This window comes from Geospiza fortis, unplaced genomic scaffold (genome assembly GCF_000277835.1).
Source record: "Geospiza fortis unplaced genomic scaffold, GeoFor_1.0 scaffold195, whole genome shotgun sequence".
Classification (NCBI taxonomy): Eukaryota; Metazoa; Chordata; class Aves; order Passeriformes; family Thraupidae; genus Geospiza; species Geospiza fortis.
In genome coordinates, this window is record NW_005054324.1 from 4,578,053 (window position 1) to 4,599,873 (window position 21,821).

Here is a 21,821-nt window from a genome sequence, read left to right on the forward strand (position 1 = left end):
GAGACATAACTCATGTTTAATTTAAATGAAAGTGCAGAGTGATGGTCTGCATGCATCTTACACACTTTTTATACTCTTTCAGCTAAGTCCTTGCTGTTCTTTAAAAATACAATTGCTATAACTTGTTAACAAGTTCTTTATTTCATTTCATAAAAATTCCACAACTATTTGGTAATCAGTAGAAGGTTGCACTGTCTGCATGGAGAATGCTGACTGTAAAGCTATCTAGGTCCTTTAAATAATTTGAAATAGGAATCCCTTGCAGCTCTGTAAAAGTTACTAAAAATCTAAAGTTGCCTCCACTATCATGATAGTCTAGGTTTATTCTTCAGGTTACAACTTTTCTTTTGTAATGCCACAGCATTTCCACTCTTTTTACAGAAATCTCTGTTATGCTGGCTACTAGCATGAGCAGAAAGCCAGCATTTCTCCACTGTGTGTTCAGATAGATAAAAAAACCCCCATACCCCACAACTTCACGCACAAAGTAATTTTTCAGTCATCCTAAGAAAACCAAAATTGCTAAAAAAGCTTTCCAGATTAGTAGTTATTGATATTGTAGAACCAACAAATTGTTTAGTATTTACTGATTAAAAATTTATTGTAGTTCTACTGATGACTTCAGCAGTTCCTGACAAATATGCTTGTATAAATTGTTAAGGTGGAAAGCATCGATCTAATTACACATCCCCCTCTGGGCAATCACATATTTATTCTTCAATAACATTTAGTGGAAAACCCACTACCCTGAACCAATAACTTCTCCCTTCCAAGAGATAAAAAAGGTTTTGGGCAATGTTGTTAGCAGTCAGGGACTCTAATTAAAGATTGCCTTCTGTTTCTTTTATTTCAATACACACAAAAAAGACAGATTATTGTAGCAAATTATTCTCTCTTCAAAACTAAATGAAACATTTAATACTGTTTTCAAGAATTACTGAGGCCATTCAATACACAAGTGTCTGCACTAACACCAAACAACTGACCCAGCTAACTTACCATTTATATTTCAACAAGACAGGAAAAAATAATACAAATGTGCACACGCTCCTATGTGGGTATATATATATGTACATAAAAACATACGCTGCAGAAGCCCAAAACAAAACTTCTGAAGAATCAAACTGTTTTACTAGAGCTTGTTATTTCTAACATAATAGTGATACACTTTAGAGATACAATTTGGTAACTACCAGAAGCATCTGGCTAAACAGATGTTTCAATGCCATCATTTGAAATCTCTAGATCAAAGTAACTGTCTTGAGACTTATTAACTATTTATTCAACTATTTATCATTATTATTATTAAGTCCTTTAAATATGTTCTTATCTTTTATTTATCTTCTATACTTTAAGATAATAAAGAGCGATTATTTTAAAAAGAAATGCATATAAACCACTGTGAACAGAAGGGAAAACATTATTCTAATCTCTAGGGGTCCAGAAATTAAATTGCTGTCTTTACCTCTGCAACAGTTTTTATTCTGTTCTGCAAAACTTATATAAATCCTGAACATTTTGATTCAGAAAAGAACCCCAACATGGAACACAATACTTTGAAGGAAAAACTACTGCAGATATAACTGAGTCAGCTTCCTCACAAAAGGACACCACAACATTCTGTGACGGGTTTGTTTTGCATTAAAGTTGGTTTGCTATTACTTGCTAAAAATTGACTATTGCAATTCAAGTTGACCAAATGGTATCATTGAAATTAGAGCTCATTCTTCAGCTACAAAATTTTAAACAAACTCTGGGCTGTTGGATGAACTTAGCTCAGGATCAAATAAAACTGAGAACAAAAATAAAACTCAGGGCTTCAAAAATTCTTTAAGAATCTGATTTGATTCTTAATCTGAATTTTGGGCATGTAGAACTCTTGACTTGGAAGCGGTCAAGCTTTTTAGAAGTGTCTTTTCCAAAATTGCTATCCTTTATTAATTTTGATTCTAAGAAATATTTCATAACAATAAAATAGTTACAATCTAAATGAATGTCTAGGTAGGATAAAATGAGATTTTAACTGAACATGTGACATAAAAATACACTGCATGAATCTATGATAAAATGCTAGATGAAGGTTTCCCCAGAAAAACAGCACATTAATTCTATGACATTGTTAACCATCAGCAAGGATTCTTCTTCATTCTTCTCTGCTTTATGGAAAACACTGACCAGTATCTACATGAAAAAAGAAGGGTTGGGGAAGCAGTAGGTGTCACATTGTAATGTCCTAAAACTTCACGGTCAAGCACATGATCTCTGTAATTGGACACTACAAAGACAGAGGCTCTTTTTTCTTCTATTTACTTCTCTTTTCTTTTAAATCTCAAGGTTAAGTACTTGAGATATCCTTAAGATTAAGGGAGGGATAGAAGAGAATATCATCTTTGTTAAAAATTTAAAATATCTTAAACTATTGGGGAAGGAAAGTTAGAATCTAGTTTTGAACACTTCCAACAGATCTTACAGCAGACAAAATCCCATCTGTCTCTTGTATGAAGCAATACCCAAAGCACTTTCTTGGACAGTTTTCAGAACTCATGAAGTTCTTATATACAGAGGTGTTAAACTATATGCCCCGAGCAAAAGCATGCTTAGCTAAAAGCACTTTCTGTGTAATAAATGATTTATGAACATAGTGAAAACTCATTTAATTCATCAGTGTTTTAACACTCATCTAATGCAATAATAGCAACAAAAATGATGAACTTTTAATTATAGATTATATAAACCAACAGGACTAAATTAGGTACCAGTCCAGTGGTACCCACCTTCAGTAGGAACACAGTGCAAAACCTCAGCCTTAAGCCTTCATATGTGTAAGAAGGAGCAGCATCTTATACCTCAGGGCATATCTATATAGTGAATAAAGACCCATATGGATTACGAACAGTGGCCCCACTTTCCAGGCTTCCAGGGGGCACCAACCTGAAGCTACATGATTCTATTATTACAGTGTCAGACAGAGAATGTATTGGTGCAGGATTGGCTCAGATCTAAAGAAACTCTGACAAGAGCCACTTCATGCTCTGACAATGCAGAACAATCATCGACCATTTTGTACCCTCTCAAGCAAGCATCACTCTGGATTGAGGAAAAAATTAAAAACCAACATTGAAATATTTGACTGATGAGTATTTTTACTCAAAACCACAGACTAATTAGAACAGTATTAGAGATTTTCATTATAAAGCAGCAAGTGAATTACAACTATCTTCATAAATAAGAAATATCAGATTGTGTGTCTGATCTCCAGTGATACTGTTGGGTCATTTTAATAATGTCAACTGAAAATATACAGGGAAGACACACCAGGAAGTTATTAATGACATTTTGGCAAGGACTAGTTGCTAAACAAATAATCATTTTCCCTATTAAATTTCTACTAAAGAAATTAAAGTGATTAACTTGACAAATAACTCAGCTGAAAAAAAATCTCTCCTAGTTGCTTCAGAGACATGCTACTTTGAAAGTCAGTGCATTAACTTCACATTTTTATATATCTGAAAAGAATGCCTGCCCTAATGATTTCCAGCAATCAGTGCTTGTCTAATTAAGATGTTCTAAGTCCTCAGTTCCCTGAAGTCTTGTTAAAGTAGCTGGACAAATGATAAATCTCCTTTAAGGACTTTCTTCATTTGCTATCTCCACCAGTCTGCCTAAACTGACTGATATCTCTTACCTATTTGTTTTTCTGTTTCCTTGGTATTAGCTGGTTAAAGCTATGGTCAAAGGCTGATGTGAATTTGTTGTTCTGGTTGATTTTGAACAAACATAGTAAGAAGAGTTCTGGCTGGAGGACGTTTCAAATCTCTTGAATATAGTACATACCAGTTCCTTTGCTAATATATGGAGGCTTGAAGAATTTCACAACGCCATACAAGTTCACTACAGTTCCATCTTTAAGATGATTCAGGGGAGTATACACATATTTTGGAGCAACAGACTGAAAAGGCATGATACAATGAGGGAACAGAAGAAAAAATTATTCAAACATTCACACAGAATTTTATCTTTTAACATCATTTATCCTCAGACATATTTATTTCATCTTATATAAAGAAGCAAAGATTAACTATTTCTTTGTATCTTATTCACTTGAGACTCAGAAAGTACACAAGACTTTTAATTTCCTTCTGTGATTCCACCTTTCTTACAATAAGCCAACCAGTTAATTGAAGTAAATTTCAACACAAGAACCAGGTGAGTAAAAGTCATTACCATAAAGAACAATGAAAGACAATTTTTTACTGCTTCATTTTTACATGTCCATCCAGAGGACTTTTTAAAGCACATATATAAATAGCTTTGTATTTCTGCTTGGCAGTGTCACTGCACAGAATCCTTGGCTTGGGCTGGTGGTGGGGGGGTTACCTCTCACAGCCACTGTGCACATCTCCTGATTAAAATACCACAGCTGCTGGAGGATTAAAGAAATTAAGGGCTAATTTCTACAGTTTAAGGACTATTCTCCTCTCATCTTAAGAATGCTGATTAGACTCTTAAAGAATAAGAGTTCTCTCAAACTGATTGAGAACTTAGGTTTTCAAGTACTATACTGAAAAAATCAAACTGTAAATAAAAACTGAAAACAAACTCTAGCACCACTGGTACTGAATCTTTAACATCATGACAAAGAACACTAAAATTTCATAAACCAATTCCTCTGCTTTTAAAATACTATTTCTTGTAGAATTTTAAGTCAGACACATAAGGGCTTGTTCCAAACAGAAATCAAAACAAATGTTAAAAGCAGTATTCGAAGTCTGATTTTAGATCAAAGGAAGTTTCATATTTCATTTTTTCTTTTTACAACACAAGCATACAATCTTGTTTTGACCAACAGTTACCGTTCTAATTCAAATTTCCTAAACCTACATGCAATCCATTTGGAGACTGAGATGGGAACTATATTACAAGTACAGAAAATGCACCACTTCTTTCATATTTTATTTTGTGTTCCAGGTATATTATTTGCAAAAGTAAAAGCTAAATGACTGCTGGGATAACGATATGGAAATAAATTAAACAGAAACAATGAAAAATTAATTCCACACCTTCTTATTAACATTCAGTCAATCTCATGTGATTTAAAAATATCCCAAATACAAACTCACCACAGATGCAGTTTCTGAAGCAGCAGTTGTTCCTGGTTTAGTGTAAATCTGTGGAGAAAAAATAACAAACTTTCTGATTAAAAAATGAAGGTACTGAAAATATAACAACATTTGATAACTTTAAAGCAAATACAACACTATATAGAAATACAAACCAGCCCTACAGACATTTCTGCTGTATCTGAACCATATCTGAATCTAGTAAAATTTTAGCTACAGAAGGAAAGAAGGATGTATTTACTGCACTCACACTCATACAAAAGGTTCTTCATTTGAATGATGGAGGCCACAAATTTAAAACTACACTGGCTTAACATAGACCTTAAATGGGTTTAAGGTTTTGTACATAAAGATGTATGTACATGTCAATGCTTAGAGCATATATATTCTCAGTGACTTGTTACTTTCCTCTGGGGGAAAAAATTCACTAGAATGGGATAAATTTTATTTAAAGATAGTTCCCAAGCTTTTTGAGCTTTTTAAGCCAGACTTACCTTCAATGTAAGGTCTTTTAAAGAACTAATCATGGAGATTTGATGAAAAGCCAACACTCCCCACTCTCTGTGAGGAACACAGGGCTCAGCCACCATCCCAATGCCACAGCCCAGCCTGGCTGCTGGACAAGAGCCCCATGTCACAGCTGTGCCCTGCCTCAGCACTGCCCACTCCTGCCAGGGATCTGCTTTTGCTCTCCACCTCAGCTGCACTCCTGAAGTTGATTTTACTTTTAAACAGCTGAGTGGAAAGTTATGACTGGGGAAGTGAAGCCCACACAAAGTCTGCTCATTTGTATTAATGTTAAGCACCCAATATGTGTGTCACCAAACAAAGTGTCAAAAGCTCCATTCAGTGGTCAGTGATGAGATAAACATTTCCTCCCAGGCATTCAGGGAGCTGCACAGTGTCTTTGGGATTAGACTGTATGTCATGAGGTCTTGCCAATACTCAGTTGAAGGCCTGGAGTAGTTTCTAAAATATAGACACTTTTAGTTTACACACACCTACTCAGACTCGGGGCAGTTTTGCTACCCATGATCTTCAATGAAAAATATTCTTGCTACCTATACATCATCATCATCAACAGATAATGAACGCCATGAAACAGTCTGCACTATCATTTTAAATAATTGTTTCTCACTGAGCTGTGAGGCAGGTTTTAGTTACCTATGGAGGTCAATTCCAGAACAAAAGTGCCTTTCTGAAATTAAAAAAAAAGTTTGTTTTTTCTTAAATTTAGGACTTAATTAGACAATAACTCCACAGATAAAACTAAACAGAACTGATGTTAGAATAGTACAAAAGAACAAATCTTTTACTCTGGACAAAAGGGTACAATTCTCTGTATAAACTTTAGATTATAGCAAACCATTTATTTGAAAGGCAACAACTAATTATTTGAGTTAAAACAGTACAAACTCATAGACCAGAGAAAACTAAAAATTTTAGACGTGAGATCCCTCTTGCACCCTCTACCTTGTCTGCATTATTGAAATGTGTTATTCACAACAGTACTTTAAACAGCTCTGGGAATCTATCTGAAGTCAACCATAGCCAAATTCTTGCACTCAACAAGTAGAAATTTACCTGGAAAATAATTTGGTTAGGGCTATTATAAAATTACATGTGCACACACACACACAGGAAACATGTCTTCTTTCCTGATGAACATGGTAAATAATCTGTACCATTTAAGTTTCACATAGATTTTACTGGGTTTTTTCCTATTATATAGTGAAATGTAAGCATTTTTGAAATTAAAAAAAAAAGAAGAAAAAAAAAAGTTGGGCAACCACATACATAAATGGTTGATCCAGCTTCTTCAGACACTTCCAGGTGACAATCATGTCTAGCATCCTCTCTCTCTGTAGGCAGTTTTATCACCTTGAATCCTGCAACTATGAAGGTTTCCTATGGGGACAGAACAGTAACAGAAAATTATAGAGATTCTAACACATGCTCTATTTTAAGACTACATAATGTGAAATTTCATCCTAAAGTCTCAAGACATTGAAGAAACAAAAATTCTGAACAAATTTTAAAAACTGTCTTTCAGTTTCCCAATTTAGTTCTTCTCCCCATGGAATTTATATTTACAACACATGCCAGGAAGCTTTTCTTTTTAATTCTGCTGAAATTTTCACACTCGTGATGCTACTGTAACGGAGTGCTATTTTTGACAAAGCCTAGGGAGGCAGATTCACACTGAATAAAGCAAAGAATCATTATTCTTTGAATACAATAAAGATTGACTGCTTTCTGTTTAGCTTAACTAAAGTTAAAAAAAATCACACATCAGACCAGCAGCAATAAACCATTTTTTCTTAGAGCTTCTTTCCCATTGAATTACAGATGTACTTTTAAGAAACTCTCCTCTAAACTCCGTTTTGGCTGGACCAACAGCTTCCTTAAGGGTTAAATAGGTAGGTCAATCAACAGGTAAGTTTCTGTTAGCAAAAGAGACCTTAAAAACATCTCTGGCATCACTCTTGAGATTCTGGCACAGAAAGAAATCATAACTCTTATTTTCACTTTGGTACAAAGTTCCTCAGACACCATAAAATGAACAAGAAAAAGAGGATTTAAAGGGTACATGATTCAAGTCCCAGCAGCAGCTCATGTTTTTAGCAGCAACCTCACCAAATCAAAAAGAAAAAAAAAGTAAAAATTAAAAAGGAGGAGAAGATAGAGAATACATTAAATATCTTTAGGTAATCAGAGGTGATTAAAAAAGCTATCTGATACAATGCAAAGCTCCTTTATAGTCAGCTCCCTTGCTTTCAAAACTGCTCAGCAGGGCTGTGCCATTCCAATAAACATGTTAGACTTGGAACTCTATTCAAGCTTCTACCAAAAGCACTTCCATAAACTTTTACTGAATAACTTCTCTTCATGTATTTACTTGATTACAACAAATAAAAGAGTTTTCTGATTGAAGTTGACAGTTTTAGCAAATATTGCACTATGACAGCGCCTTTTTTGCAATTTCAGCAATCTGACAATGCTACGCTAAATGATTTAAGATCCAAAACCTTAATGTTTTGTGCAAGAAAAAGAAAGGCTTCTAGATTAAGTGACAGTGATATATGTAGTTATTAAAACATCGGGGAAAAACTTTCTGCAGAAAACATAAATTTAATCAGACAGTTTAATTCACAATGAAACTACTTAGGGCATTGTGACACTACCTGAAAATCACCATGTACACTTAGACTAAAAAGTAATATATAAACCTAGAAGTAAACCATATTCAAAGCTAAATTAAAACATGTCAAAACAATTAGAACACTCAGTATTCTCTGTACCTCTATCATGCTGTCCTACTAACATACATGAAAGTTGTTTCATTCTTTCCAGATACAGAAACACACAAAGAGGAACTTCTGGAAACTCCATGAATTTTGCCAAAATCAGGTATTAGTATGTGTCTTTCCTTTCACTGTTAGGTGATGATACTCAGAATGTTCCTTCAACAGTAAAATCACCCTTTATCTAAAAAGCTATGTCTTATCCATTACTTCCATTTCAGCATTTTATCAGAATGCACACTGCACAAGATTCTGGGATATGGCTGCTGGGACAGGACTGGAGATTTGTACAGGTAACTTCTCTTGTCTTGCTCTCCTGTGTCAGAACGAACTTCAGAATTACAGAGACTCAGCCTTTTAACAAGCTGGTAAGAAGTAAAAATTTTTGGAGTAGTATTAGGTCGCTAGTGATTACTCTCACGTAATATATATGCCATCCGTAGCACCTCATTAAAAAAAAACCGAAACAAACCTCCTCTCAAACTGTGAAAGGACTGTGCATTTTCCACGAGAAAAAGACAGCATTAACCTCAAAATGTAGTTCTACAGGCAGAAAGAACAGATATATTCTCAGATTTTTTACAAATTCACAGTCAACTTTGACAGGTTGTGACTTGCAGTTTCTAAACATGCAAAAAAATTTTCCTAATATTTGTATGCTGCTTTGAAATTTAATGTTATACTAGTTTTCAAAATAGATTAGTTTCCATTTAATCTTTAGCTACGAAGATCTTGTAATTGCCTTGGGAATCAAAGCTATTTACTTAAATTGGTGGATTTTGATGTCAACAGAAGTATATTGCATAAATAAATTATGAGATTCAAACAACATTTTTAAATGGCAAAAATAAATTGTATTTCCCTCATTCAGAAAGTGTGAAATACAGGAAATACAATATTTTTCCTGATGGTTATTCTATTACAGATCAAGAAGACTCTCAGGAGACAACATGGTCGCTCACATTTTTTTAGAAATCGCCAACTCCTCCCCCTGGCTACTTTAGCTAAAGTTCTTACAGTACTGAACTTTAGGAAGATACGATATGGAAATTAAAAAATACTAAAATCTGAAATGGTATACAGCAAATAAACACTACCTTCTGGACCTTACTGAAGTAATTCTTTAATGGCTAAAAAATTGAGCTTTTTTCCAAACTCTGCTAGCTTTGGAAATCATTGTTTCCTTATAGTCATATTCTTCCAAAATTAAAATCTCATTTGAGACATGAGGGAAGCACCATGATGGTTCAGTTCACTGGGGAAGAACAAACTGAAGTTCTAGCACACCTTGGCTGTCTAAGGGTCGTTGCCTGTGGGTTGTAGCTTCCTATCCAGCTCTTTAGTAGTGATCTTTTTATCTTCTAATTGCTGCTCAGTGCCCTGTTCAACGTTTGTATTTTTATCAAGACAAAACTGATTTGTTCATTGAATTTAAAAAGATTCAGCAGCTTACATATTTAGCAAATTAGTTCAGGAACTTTCCACCCTGGCTTCCCCATTAAGATTGAAAATTACATGGAATGGAGAAATCTATATAAAGACTGTAATTTGCCCAGAGAAGTTGTGGATGCCCCATCACTGGAAGTGTTCAAAGTAAGCTTGGATAGGGCTTTGGAGCAATCTAATGAGCTGAAATATGTCCCTGCCCGTATCTCCCTCCCTATGACAGGAGGGTTGTAACTGGCTGATCTTTAAAGGGGCCTTCCAGCCCAAACTATTCTATGATTTAGTGTGAATTCATATCACAAATGAAAAAGCACTAACATGAGCTTGTAATATTTCACATTCTAAATTTAATTTCATATTTGTCTAATATTGAAATGTCAGTAAACTGATAGGCAGTCTTATAAAAAGACTGAGGTAATTGTTTTTATCTTGTTTTCCTTCTTTAGTGGTAAACAAACTCACAGGCTGCCTTATCTAAGTCTTTTACCTGGAGCTAATCAAACTAAACTATTATCTCTGACAAAGCAAGACATCAGCACCAAGTCAATTAAAAAAACCCTGTATGCCCAGTTTTGAATTTTTTTTTAAATATTTTAGTGTAACTGTCTTTTAAGTGAATTTAATTATAAAATATATCTTATCGAATAGCAAAACATTCAAAATATGAATATAAAAGGGTGACTTCTCTATTATCCATATTCATGATCCTTTGCTTGCTAGGTAAACAGCACTGATAAAAATAATTTCTTTTTTTCAATATTAGTGTAAGAAAGAATTTACATACACAAACACTATAGATTTGAAGGGACTGAACAGACTATTTCCAATTTTAGGGATAGGTAGACCAAGATAAAAGAAGAAGTTGACATACATCTGTGAAAAACAATTCCTAAACCAAGAATTTATATGTATATATGTTTTGGTGGTTTTTTACCCCATGGCGTATAATTTTTGCACAATCCTCTGCCATTTTTCCATACATGAAAACATTGATGCTGTTGATCTGGGAACACAAGTTATCCGAATCTGGAGGGAAAAAAGCAAAAGTGATTCCAATCACTATACCTTCTCCAAAACACAACAGCAGTGGAAACAGATTTACAAAACAAGCTGATCTACACTCTAACATTTTTCAATTAATGTACAAACAGGAAATGTGCTAACTGCAGGTATATTGCTCAGTACATTCTTCATAAGAGGATTAAAATGAGCCTGTTGTACACCAATGTACAATCAAACAGAAATGAAAAAGATTTCCACTTGGGTAATTCAATGTATAGTGTTAGACTAACAATAGACCCTATAGTAGACTCTATTACAAACTGAAGATATTCTAGGTCATAGAAATATTAATTAATAGCATTCCAGGAAGACTGAAGCAGAAATCATGTTGTTATTTTTAGTTTTCTACTTTTTACTGTTTCAATGATTTAGATGTGCAACCTTATGTTTCTATGGAGAATGTGCATGAACTCTCCTCTCCTGAAGAGTCACTGAAATCAGCAAGAGTCAGGGAGGTTAAGCATCGCTTTGAGAAACCTGGAGCCAGCAGGGAGACTGACTGAGGCCCCAACAATTCCATTCACCTCTGCTAACACCAGGCACAGGCAGCAGCAGCAGGCAGGGGCTGCACACCCCAGGCTGGCTGCCCAGGAATCAGGAGGCTCAGAGGGGACACGTGATTCTCTAGCCACTGTAAGGAATAAGCTGAGAATGAAATGGAAGGAAATGGAAAGTTCCTTGAATCCAACAGACCCCTGACAAATTACCTCCTCCACCTTCCTGTCTGGAGGGGATGATAAACTTAAGACTTAAAAGGAACATATTAATTTTTCATATCATTTCATATAATGGTGAACAATTCAGGTCTTTCAAAGTGCTAATCTAGTTACTGATATTCAAATACTTGCATAGTCGGGTGAAATTTCCCTTTCTTAAATGCTTAAATTAAAACAGAATGAAACACAAATATTTTGCTGCTATTCAAAATACTGACCTACATTAAAGGTGCCTTTACAAAGTATATGCTATTTATATTACATGGTAACTATTATGTGTGCAATTCTCTTGGTCCTTCTTATGATAAGCAGTTTGAAAATACACTATTAAAGCTATACACATAGCTAATACATTCCTAGGACAGTCTTTTAAAAAGTTATGTAACAAGAAGTCTACTGAAATATAAAGACTGCATTGGTTCCATTAACTTACCTGGCATAAGTTTAAGATAAACTTTATTTTTAAGAAAATGAAGTTTTAGAGATTCTTTTAAAGCTAACATTCTACTGAACACTGTACAAAAGCAGGAACTACTGATGTAGTACCACAAATTTAAAATGTATACTTAAATGAAGTACCTTGAACAACAATCTTGAAAAAGTCTGTTCCATCTCTGAGTTTTGTTAATGGGTAGGAAAGAGTAACTATTCCCTAGAAAGCAAAAAATAAAATAAAATATTGTGAACTAAAACTGTATGCCTCTACGTTACTGCAATACTGATAACAGCTGAAACATGTGTAAGATAAAAAAGGCAGGATTTATGGAACAAGCATAAATTGCCATTTACATTCTTAACAAAAAGCCAAAAACCAACTGCCATAGACAGTGATCAAAAGCAACATTCTTGAAATACAACAAAGGAAGTATTACATGTCAATACTATTTAGATGCCACTGACAAGATGATAAACAATAAAACAGTAGCTATGGAACTATACAGGTAACTTTTATTAGCTACAAAAATAGCAAAAAAGACTAGAGTTTTAGCACAAAAGTGGAAAGGCATCTAAAGAGTTAGTGATCAAAATCTTAAGAGATATAGCAATTCCTCCAAAAATATTGGCAAAGGATTACAACATAAATATCAGAACAAAATCTCAGTCAAGATGTAATAGACACATATGGAGAAAAAAACCTTCTGTGAAAAAAAATACAAAGTTTTGAAACTGTCATGTCCTAAGTCTTTGGCAATAATACAAATGCTCTAAAAGATCCTATGATTTAACAATTAATTCAAAATACTCTTTTTTATTGTAATGCTGGAGTTACAATGAAGCAAAAATCCTCAGCTTCAGTGATATTAACATCTCTTTGGAATCCACACATCTAGTTAGAACAAGGGTATCATCAACAGTACCAAAAATGTCAGTCAAGTGTATTCTTTCACAGAATTGCAGATATAGCACTGTAACCTTCTCAACGATAAAACAAAACAAAAAATTTCAATTAAGAAAAATAAAATTATTGAAAATAGACTCTGCAAAATGCTTTAAAAACTACACAAACAGCACAAAAATAGACTAAAAGGTTTTTTGTAAAAAGAGAGTATGGTAATATGTCTATAAATGCAACATTAAGAGGACAGTCAGCTAAATCACAGTGATTTTACAGTACACATATTCAGTGGGAAGCTTGACTTAAATGCTAGCAAATGCTTCTTAAGCCAAATCAAGATAAAATGCAGCAGGGAATTGTTACTCCAGAGGCCTTCCAGAGTAAAATTTGTCCTACTACATGCTACCTGAGGAGTAATCTAAATCAAATTCAACAAGATTTTATTATCTGTTTTATAAAGAAATACAATCACTCCACAAATCCTCAACATTATTTACAAATGTTGATTTCCAAAATAATTTGATAATTTAATCTCCTTAACAAAACTCATTAGCCTTCTCTGTGAAAAGCAGGAAATTAGCTGTTAAAAACAGAAAGGTTTCTCACTTGTTTTCAAAATTACAGCTCTGTTTAAAATGTCACCATATACACACACATACACACACACATATATTTTCAAGAATCACTTATTTTCAAAATTACAGCTTTGTTTAAAATGTCACCATATATATACACACACATATACACATATATATATATATATACACATAATTGTTCTTGCTGACACTGTCTTGAATTGTAAATTCAAGGTAAATAAAAGACCACAGAATTTTTCGTGTAATAAAGTCTTTGCAATGAAACAGTCACCTCAGGAACACTCAACATTTACATATGTATTTTATTCTTAGTAAGAAATTTCAATCTGCACCAGCACTCTATTTAAAAGTGAAACTTATTAATGTGAGAGTGGCTGCTTTTTAAGCATCTTTATTTTTTCTTTTCCTTTTACATCCCAGTATCTTCCAGAGAGTTTTCAAATTCTGGGACCACATTCTTTGCTATAATGTTCTGGCCCCTCCACTTCCCTGTGTATCCCAAACACCTACACTACCCTATGAGGTGTTGGCATAGTTCTGTTCCCCAGCTACTACCCATTTCCTCATACTGCCCCCCACTCCCTTCTCCACATGCCTGAAAGTCTTCAGCTCTAAACCTCCAAAGAACCCACCTTTGTAAAACTTGCTCAAATTGGCTCTTCTCTCACAAATTCTGCACTGCTTATGGAGATCAGAAGGAAACTTTTTCCAAAACCCTCAACATTCCACATTCCATTAGACAGACTCTCAAACCCACCATGTACAATTCTTCTGCTGCATGTGTCTCCCTCCTTATAAGGACTCGCTCCTTCAGTTTGGTTCTACAGCTGATTTGGCAACTGATTTTAAGGTTTGGTTCAGATTTGCCATAGCAAAATGCAGAGAATTATGAACTAATAGGAGAAGACATCATGTTTAGTTAACAGACACGATGACTGAGGAGGTACAAACATTGCTTGTGCTGTTTTTGCCACTGCTACGATAATCTAACATCAGCGCATTCTAAGGTTCACTTCAAGCTCAGCCTGCAGAACTGGATTTTCCTTCACATTTTATGGTGCATTAGCACCAGCTTTATCAGCTCTCCAGTTGTGCTGTTTATGCCAAGCTGTTTTAGCCACCTACTAATCCATGTCAGCAGCAGCATGAAGTTCTCTTAACATAAAGCAGAAGTCTGAGAAAGACATTCTACACACTTTCCCTTTCAGAATCAGCTACAGCACTGCATATATGCTTTAAATCATAGTCTGGTAGTAATTGCTCTGCTTTCCAAATGGAAACATATATTTTGGCAGAAACATTTTCTAATTTATAATGCATTTTTGTCTCCTTCACCACTTTCTTCTGAACAAGAATCCCTGTTCTTCCATGTCAGGGCTGCTTGCCAACACAGTTCTTCAAAGCAGGAAAGTCTATGTATTGTGCAGGTGAACAGGGGCAGGAAACTACCCCCTGAGGAATAAACCCTGTTTGCTAGCAGCAGTGGCTATTGACATTTCCATTTGTTCCTTTACAGGACCTGAGGGAGGCTGAATCATTCTCAATCAAATCACCTCCTACACCACTCAACTGCTGCCTGCTTCCAAACAGGGCAGTTCTGCTCCTTCACTATACCAAAGTGCACCAGTCCCAGCATCAATCTGACACCACAATGATCCAGTGCAGAGTGACAGCAGCAGAAAATTATCCTCTCTCCAGCAATATGGATGGTCTTCTGCCAGCTTCCTTCTCATAAATGGACTCAATCACAGGGTCACATAAGCACTAGATTTGGAACTGAGAATATACAGCTGTGGTACCAAAAATGTTTCTTTCTGATACAGAAAAACAGATCAGTTCAGCTCATATTTTTAAAATGTTTGTGCCATTTTTTGAAGGATTCAAGGCAAGTTAGGTTTTCTACAAAAAAAAATTTTTTTAATTTCCCCCCCCCCTTTTTTTAATTAATAGATTGAAAGAAAACCTGGGTTAATGCTGATTTCCTGATACATAAGCATCAGAGATTACGGAAATGATTCTCAGAGACACAGACAAAAAAAAGTCAAACAGGATAGAAAAAGACCACACTGAAGAATTGATGCTGCATTTTACAGAGAATACTTGTTTTAGGCATGAAAAAGGTTATTTCTACATTTCATTAGTATAGCAGGATTGTAGTTCCAAACTGAAATACATTTGGGATTACTGTCAAATATAAGTGCACACTTTGTAATGATAAAAAAGACTAATTGCGTCTTGATGCTGGTAGTTGCTACAAACAACACTTTTCATAAAACTGGATATTGCATAATTTCATACCAAAGTAGAACTACTTTAGAAAGCTTTTTAGTTACTCTGAAATCTGATCTTTAACAGGACTGGGGTGCTTATTACTATTTCTTTTAAACAAAATACCACTTAACCTCCCGCAATCCCTCCATTTGCAGCAAAACATTCTGCATATTAATGTGTTTTTAAATTGGTCCACAGCTTATAAACTCTGAAAAGAGAAACTCCTACAAAATTTTAGTCTGACAACATGAGAGAAAGGGACAGGACTGTGAATCAATGAAGGTAATAGCAACATGCAATGAAGTTCAAGAAGGTCATAATTTTTCACTGCTTAAAGATATGCAACAGATGAACACCAGGACACACAGTTGCAGAATGTCACCAAGTGAGATGGAATACAAAAGCACCTTGCTAATGTAACAGGAGCTATTTCAAAGCAAGGCAAAATTTTTTTAGTGGTCAGTTTACCTGAATGTATTTGTTGGTATAATCACACCCTTCTTGCAAATGTTTTAAATCCTCCCTCTGCAAATGGCTTGGTAGTGGAGTCTCAGATTGTCCTTCAATGATCTTCAGCAATTGAACAGGCATAGCTGCTTTATCTAAACAAAAATAATGAAAAGAGTCCTGATGATCCTCATTTTGTTCAAATTAAGAGTTACTAGAAGTTGCATCTTACTTGGAAGGGGAATATTTACCTATTTCATAACAAGAGAGTTTAATGATGTAAAACTAAGAATTTTCAGAGGGATCAGCCTCATCTCTTAGTACCATACACAGCAAGAAGAAAGTAACATTTCCTTGGCAATAGACAACCATTCAAACTACTCGATTTTTCAAACATTCCAAAACATCGTATATGGCAATAAAATATTACTTTACATATAAATAAATAGAAATACATATAAATGCAAAGGGTAATGTAAACAGTGTTAATATTTTATGTACAGATATAATATTTTATTTACAGAAATACAGATAAAAACCACGCAAGACTTTGAATGACTCCTTCCCTAGCACAAGGTCATGGACAAGCAGCCCATATTGTTTTTTCCCTATAAGAAAATCTGACTGCAAGAAATTAAAACATTTTTCATTTTAACTTACAATGAACAACAGGTGCTTATGTACAGATTGAAAAAAATTCATCAATGAATCAAGTAAAGAAAAAATAATAAAGATAATAAGAATGGTATCTACAGATGCTAAGCATGAAGGCACTTGGAACAAGGTAAGAAATGTATGACTGTGTCATCTATGGTCTGCCCTCACTGTAACAAAAGTCAATGAAATAAATTACTAGTGACAGTGTTATAATGATGAGAATAGGGGAGAGGAAGAGTAGTCTATTGCAGTGAAGTTACACATAAGAGAAATAGAAAAAAGTGATCTAGCAATAAGTAGCTATTGCTGTATTTTCTCATTACATTGTCATCTCATTTCTTCTGGGGGTATCTTCGTCTTTGCAGTATAATTTTTATTTCAAGTGGGTATCTAAAAAAAGCGGCAACATTATCAATCTTCTGTTTGCAGTAAGTTTCAATAAACTAAGCAAAAACCAATTTCTATTTATTCTGAAAATCCAGATGGCAGTATTATAGCCACAGCCCTAATTTCCAACAGTTTTAGCAATTTTTATACGATAGTAAAGAACAGGAAAGTATTTCCTATAGTTTTGAATGGACACAAAAACTTGGTAATCTACTCAGTAAAAGCTTAAACTACATTTAAATTACAGTTCAGAAGAGCTTTTGCAGTGCTATGCAGACTGAATTCCTACAAAATATTCAGTTATAATTAAATGGAATTGGGAAACCATTGCAAAATGGAAAGACCAGTGAATCATAAGTCAACACATACATGTGCAGAGAGCAAAATTATACACATTCTTTTAAAAAGTACCTTATTCTCCAGAAAAATCAAAAATCCACTTTATTGTTACTCCAGAATCCAAAGATATCAGACTTCACTAATAACTCATAACTATTTCTCTTGTTGTGAGCAACCCTTCTTTCTCCTTCCCTATTTATAGCAAATTCCCCAGTGCTGTTATTCTTGTCTAACAGATATAAGCAAGAAATCACAGTCACTCACGACATATCAATAAAATATTTTGCTTTGAGGATGTCTCAGCTGCAATGGCACATATAGAGTGACTAGCTTTTGTTTTTTTCCTATTTCCAATTTACATGAGGAGGAAGCATGCAGAAATGAAGCATTATGAACTGACCACAATCCCCATCCTCTGTCCCCTGCACTGCTCAGGGTAGAGAAATTGGAGTGGAGCTGCGCCCAGAAAATGGGAGAGGTGGGGAAAGATCTTAAGACTTGTTCTTATTTGTCATTATCCTACCTTGGTTTGATGACCAGTAAGTTAAATTACTTTGAGTCTCTTTTCTCCATGTGAGTGATCTCTCTGGCTCAACCTTCAGCTTTTCAGTTGTATTTTCTCTTCCCTGTCCTCCTGAGGGGAACGATAAGAGCAGCTTTGGCAGGCACCTGGCTTCCAGCCAGGGTCAACCTATGACAGCACAGAGCTGGGAAGTACAGCACCAGACAGCCTTCAATTTCTGCTTGAACTGAAGCAGAAGTAAAATCCTGTTACAAAGGTGCAGAGGCTGTTCCTGCTTTGACTAGTGAGGTATTAGAAGTTAGAACTTCTGTAAGATGTTACTAAATGAAGCTAAAAAAATGCTTTTATCTGTATGTTTTCAAACACACACCACGACAGCATTGTCATTAGCTTACCAGCATTTCAAGTCTCTAGTGAAAAGAGCAACTGGAAGATTTACACAGCTTTTCAGTTCAAAGTATCTACTTCCCACTTTATTCTAGCAGACTGAGAAGCTGATCTATTCCACCTACAAAGAGTCAACTTCAAAGTTAATCAGCAATATTGATCTTCACCCAGCAACTGTATAATGAGCCAAGGAGATATACAACATAACAGATTAACTATTTTTTAATCCTGTTTCTATCTGTTACACTACTTGAGCAATTTAGAATAGGTTTTTCTATTTGTTTTTTTTTATTTTCCCATGAAGATGTCTTAACAACACACAGCATTGTAAATAACATTCCAGTAGAAAACAAGTGGAATGTTTTTACAGATCTTAAACTCCTATATATATAAAACTAAGGTCATGTGTTTTAACTGCTAATCTCTGAAGCTTTCAGATTCTTGTTCCCAGCAATTAAAAACCAAAGATAAGAGTATCCAGTTCTAAGAGTTATGAAAGTAAATTTTCCAAAACAAACTGATAGAGCATTGGCTTTCAAAATCCACATGAAGATATTGTTAGTGTCGTCCTTGGTGTTCCCAACTCTTCTGGAGAGAAACTCAGTGCAATTAAGTCTCTCAAATACCTTGGCTGCTCTCAAAGCCTGACAGGAATAATTTCAACTTGAGCCTAAGAAGCCCGCAAGTGGTGTAAACAGAGCTATACATAGGGAAGGATATTGAAAAAAATCCCCAAACAAAACCAACAGAGACTGCAAGAAAGGCAGACAGCACCATGGGACACTCCTTGAAGAGAAGTGAGACACAACACATATGCAGAGCAGAAAGAAGACTGTGAACTACAAATACCTTTTGCCTTCCAGTAATTAAAGTCACGAAAATTTGGAGAGTGAGCAGAGAGCTTCACAACTTTAACAAAGAATTATATGAAAGGATGTAGACTGTTTAGAGTAGACTATATACTGTATATAGGATGTAACCCACAATTTAACACCCCAGAGAGAATGCAATATGCACCACTCAAGTGAAATATAACACTGAGGATGGCTACAGTATTAACTCTTATGTGCTGCTCTACCCTATCCTTGACATACTGCCTACTAGGAAATTTAGTCCTTTCTCTACTACCAAGAAACACTTCATCCATACACAAAAATTACATGAAGAGAATAGTGTCCCTTTTGGGAAACAGAAGAGAATAAAACATGGGACTATGTGGACTTCTGAAGGAAACCTCACCAAAGCCTCATGAAGAATGAAGGAATAGCCAAGAGCATCAGCATCTTATTTATGTGGTCAGTCAGTGGTAGATACCTGAAGCCCCTGTAAACACAAATACTAGTCAGCAATATATTCAGGCTAATAGTCCAAAGTTAAAATGATTATTAAGTAAGTCATGCTTCATTATAGAAGCACACACCTTTGTAGACCAGCCATACATTCTCACTATATTTTATGTAATACTTTGTCATAAAAATGAACATCTGCCACATGAACAGAATAGGCAGTGCAGAACTACCACAAACCCAACGGGGCATCACAAAACAAAGCTTCTGTCATACAGCAGCCTTAAGGAAATCAAGAAGACCATCAGTGAACAAAGTGTGTAGTCTGTCTAGAATTTTTTCAAAAGTCTGATTTTATAATATATTAGTTCCTTGAAAATTCTCAAGAGGTGAAAACATGTCAGATTAACTAAAATAGGAGAAATCAAGTCAGTATGTCAGTCACGACACATCTTAGTCCCTTAGCTGCAAGGCTTCAGCTTGCTCTTGCTGAAGTGCACTTATCTTTTACGGGAAGTATGTCCTTGCCTGTTCTTACTCTTAAGAACGAAGTGATACTTAGTTTCCTTAGAATACAACTAGGTTTCTTAAGCAAACAAAAGTTCCTTTATTTCAGATTAAAATTTACTTATCTGACATTGTGCAAAAGAGACTACAATCAAACATTACCTGAGGAAAAGGGATTCTTACACAGCCATTATTATCTCAACAGTACTTCAGCTCTAGAAAGCAGCACTGAACCCACCGCAAAGCAGCGGCCTCGGGAGGAGAGCGCTACCCTGCAGATCCCACACTTCACACGATACCAACTAATCCTTCACAAAGTCAATCCACCAGCTACAAGCAGCCGAGACCTTTAGAACCAAGCCCACCAACACAATTACCAACAATGTTTACTCAGTGCCCGGGAAGAAACTCCCAAAGCCGTGGAGCACTGTGCGGGGACTGCGTTCCCGGAGCAGAGCCGGTGTGCAGGGCAGCTGCGGGGCGGAGGGAAGCAAAGCCAGGCCCGCAGACCCGCCGGTCCCCGTGTGCCGCGGGGACACAAGCGAAATCGCAGTCCCAGTCACAGTCCCCGTCCCTGTCCCGCCTCGCCGCCGCCTGCGCCACTTCCGCCCTCCCCACGCTCCGGCCGTGCATCGCGCATGCCCGGGAGGCGCGCGCACGCGCAGCTGCGGCGCCGGGCACACCCGTCCTGAAGGGACTGGGACAGGGAGAGGGAGAGGGACCGGGCCAGGGCAGGGAATGGGAACAGGGACCGGGCCAGGGCAGGGAACAGGGACGGGCTTGAACCCAGTGATGCTCTTCTGTTTTCTTTTCTTGTTCTTTTTTTTTTTTTCGTGTCCGTAAAAGATCTGTTTAGCAATTAAAACTACGGTGAAATGAAATCGTGGAAAGCTTATACATTATAGGTGAATTTAATTAAAATAATTTGAGAACATCAATTTGCACTGCAGATTAATTTAAATGGTTACTTGATCTCCTCTTGACTTTTTTGCTGTTTCTTTTTCCAGTTACTTAAAAAAATACTGTTAGATTCTTTCTATAAAGTAATCTTAAGCCTAGAAGAATTGGAGGTTCTTATGCCCTGTCCTGTATATAAACAAAAGAGGGGGGAAAAAAGCGCAGAATTTTGATAAAAGAATACCCCAGTTTTATGTGTCAACAAAACAATCGGGTCTGACAGAAATCTACCCTGAAGCCTGTTTTTCTTTAATTTTTCATACTGTTTTTGAATGGTAGTCCCATTCCTCTCCAGGAGGATGGCACGGGTGAGGGAACAGCGCTGACGGCAGAGCGCGGCTGTCCGGGGCCGGGCTGTCCCCGTGTCCCGGCTGTCCCCGTGTCCCGGCTGTCCCCGTGTCTCCGTGTCCCGGCTGTCCGGCCCGGGGCCGCGGCAGCCCCTCTGTCGCCGGCCGGGGGCTGTGTACAAGTCACAAACG

The 21,821-nt window shown here is 36.0% G+C and overlaps 1 protein-coding gene across 1 annotated transcript in view; it reads right to left on the reverse strand.

Annotated features, from left to right (window-relative positions):
- Nucleotides 1-20,976, reverse strand: part of POT1 (protection of telomeres 1) — a 59,828-nt gene extending 38,852 nt beyond the window's left edge. The window contains exons 1-8 of the mRNA XM_031056911.1: nt 20,763-20,976; nt 19,832-19,915; nt 16,321-16,454; nt 12,229-12,301; nt 10,806-10,897; nt 6,918-7,028; nt 5,121-5,168; nt 3,835-3,949 (exon numbers count right to left, since the gene is read on the reverse strand). Coding sequence (XP_030912771.1) covers nt 3,835-3,949; nt 5,121-5,168; nt 6,918-7,028; nt 10,806-10,897; nt 12,229-12,301; nt 16,321-16,443 — 562 coding nt within the window. The 5' untranslated portion in view covers nt 16,444-16,454; nt 19,832-19,915; nt 20,763-20,976. The remainder of the gene's footprint in view (nt 1-3,834; nt 3,950-5,120; nt 5,169-6,917; nt 7,029-10,805; nt 10,898-12,228; nt 12,302-16,320; nt 16,455-19,831; nt 19,916-20,762) is intronic.
- Between the last annotated feature and the right edge of the window lie 845 nt (nt 20,977-21,821).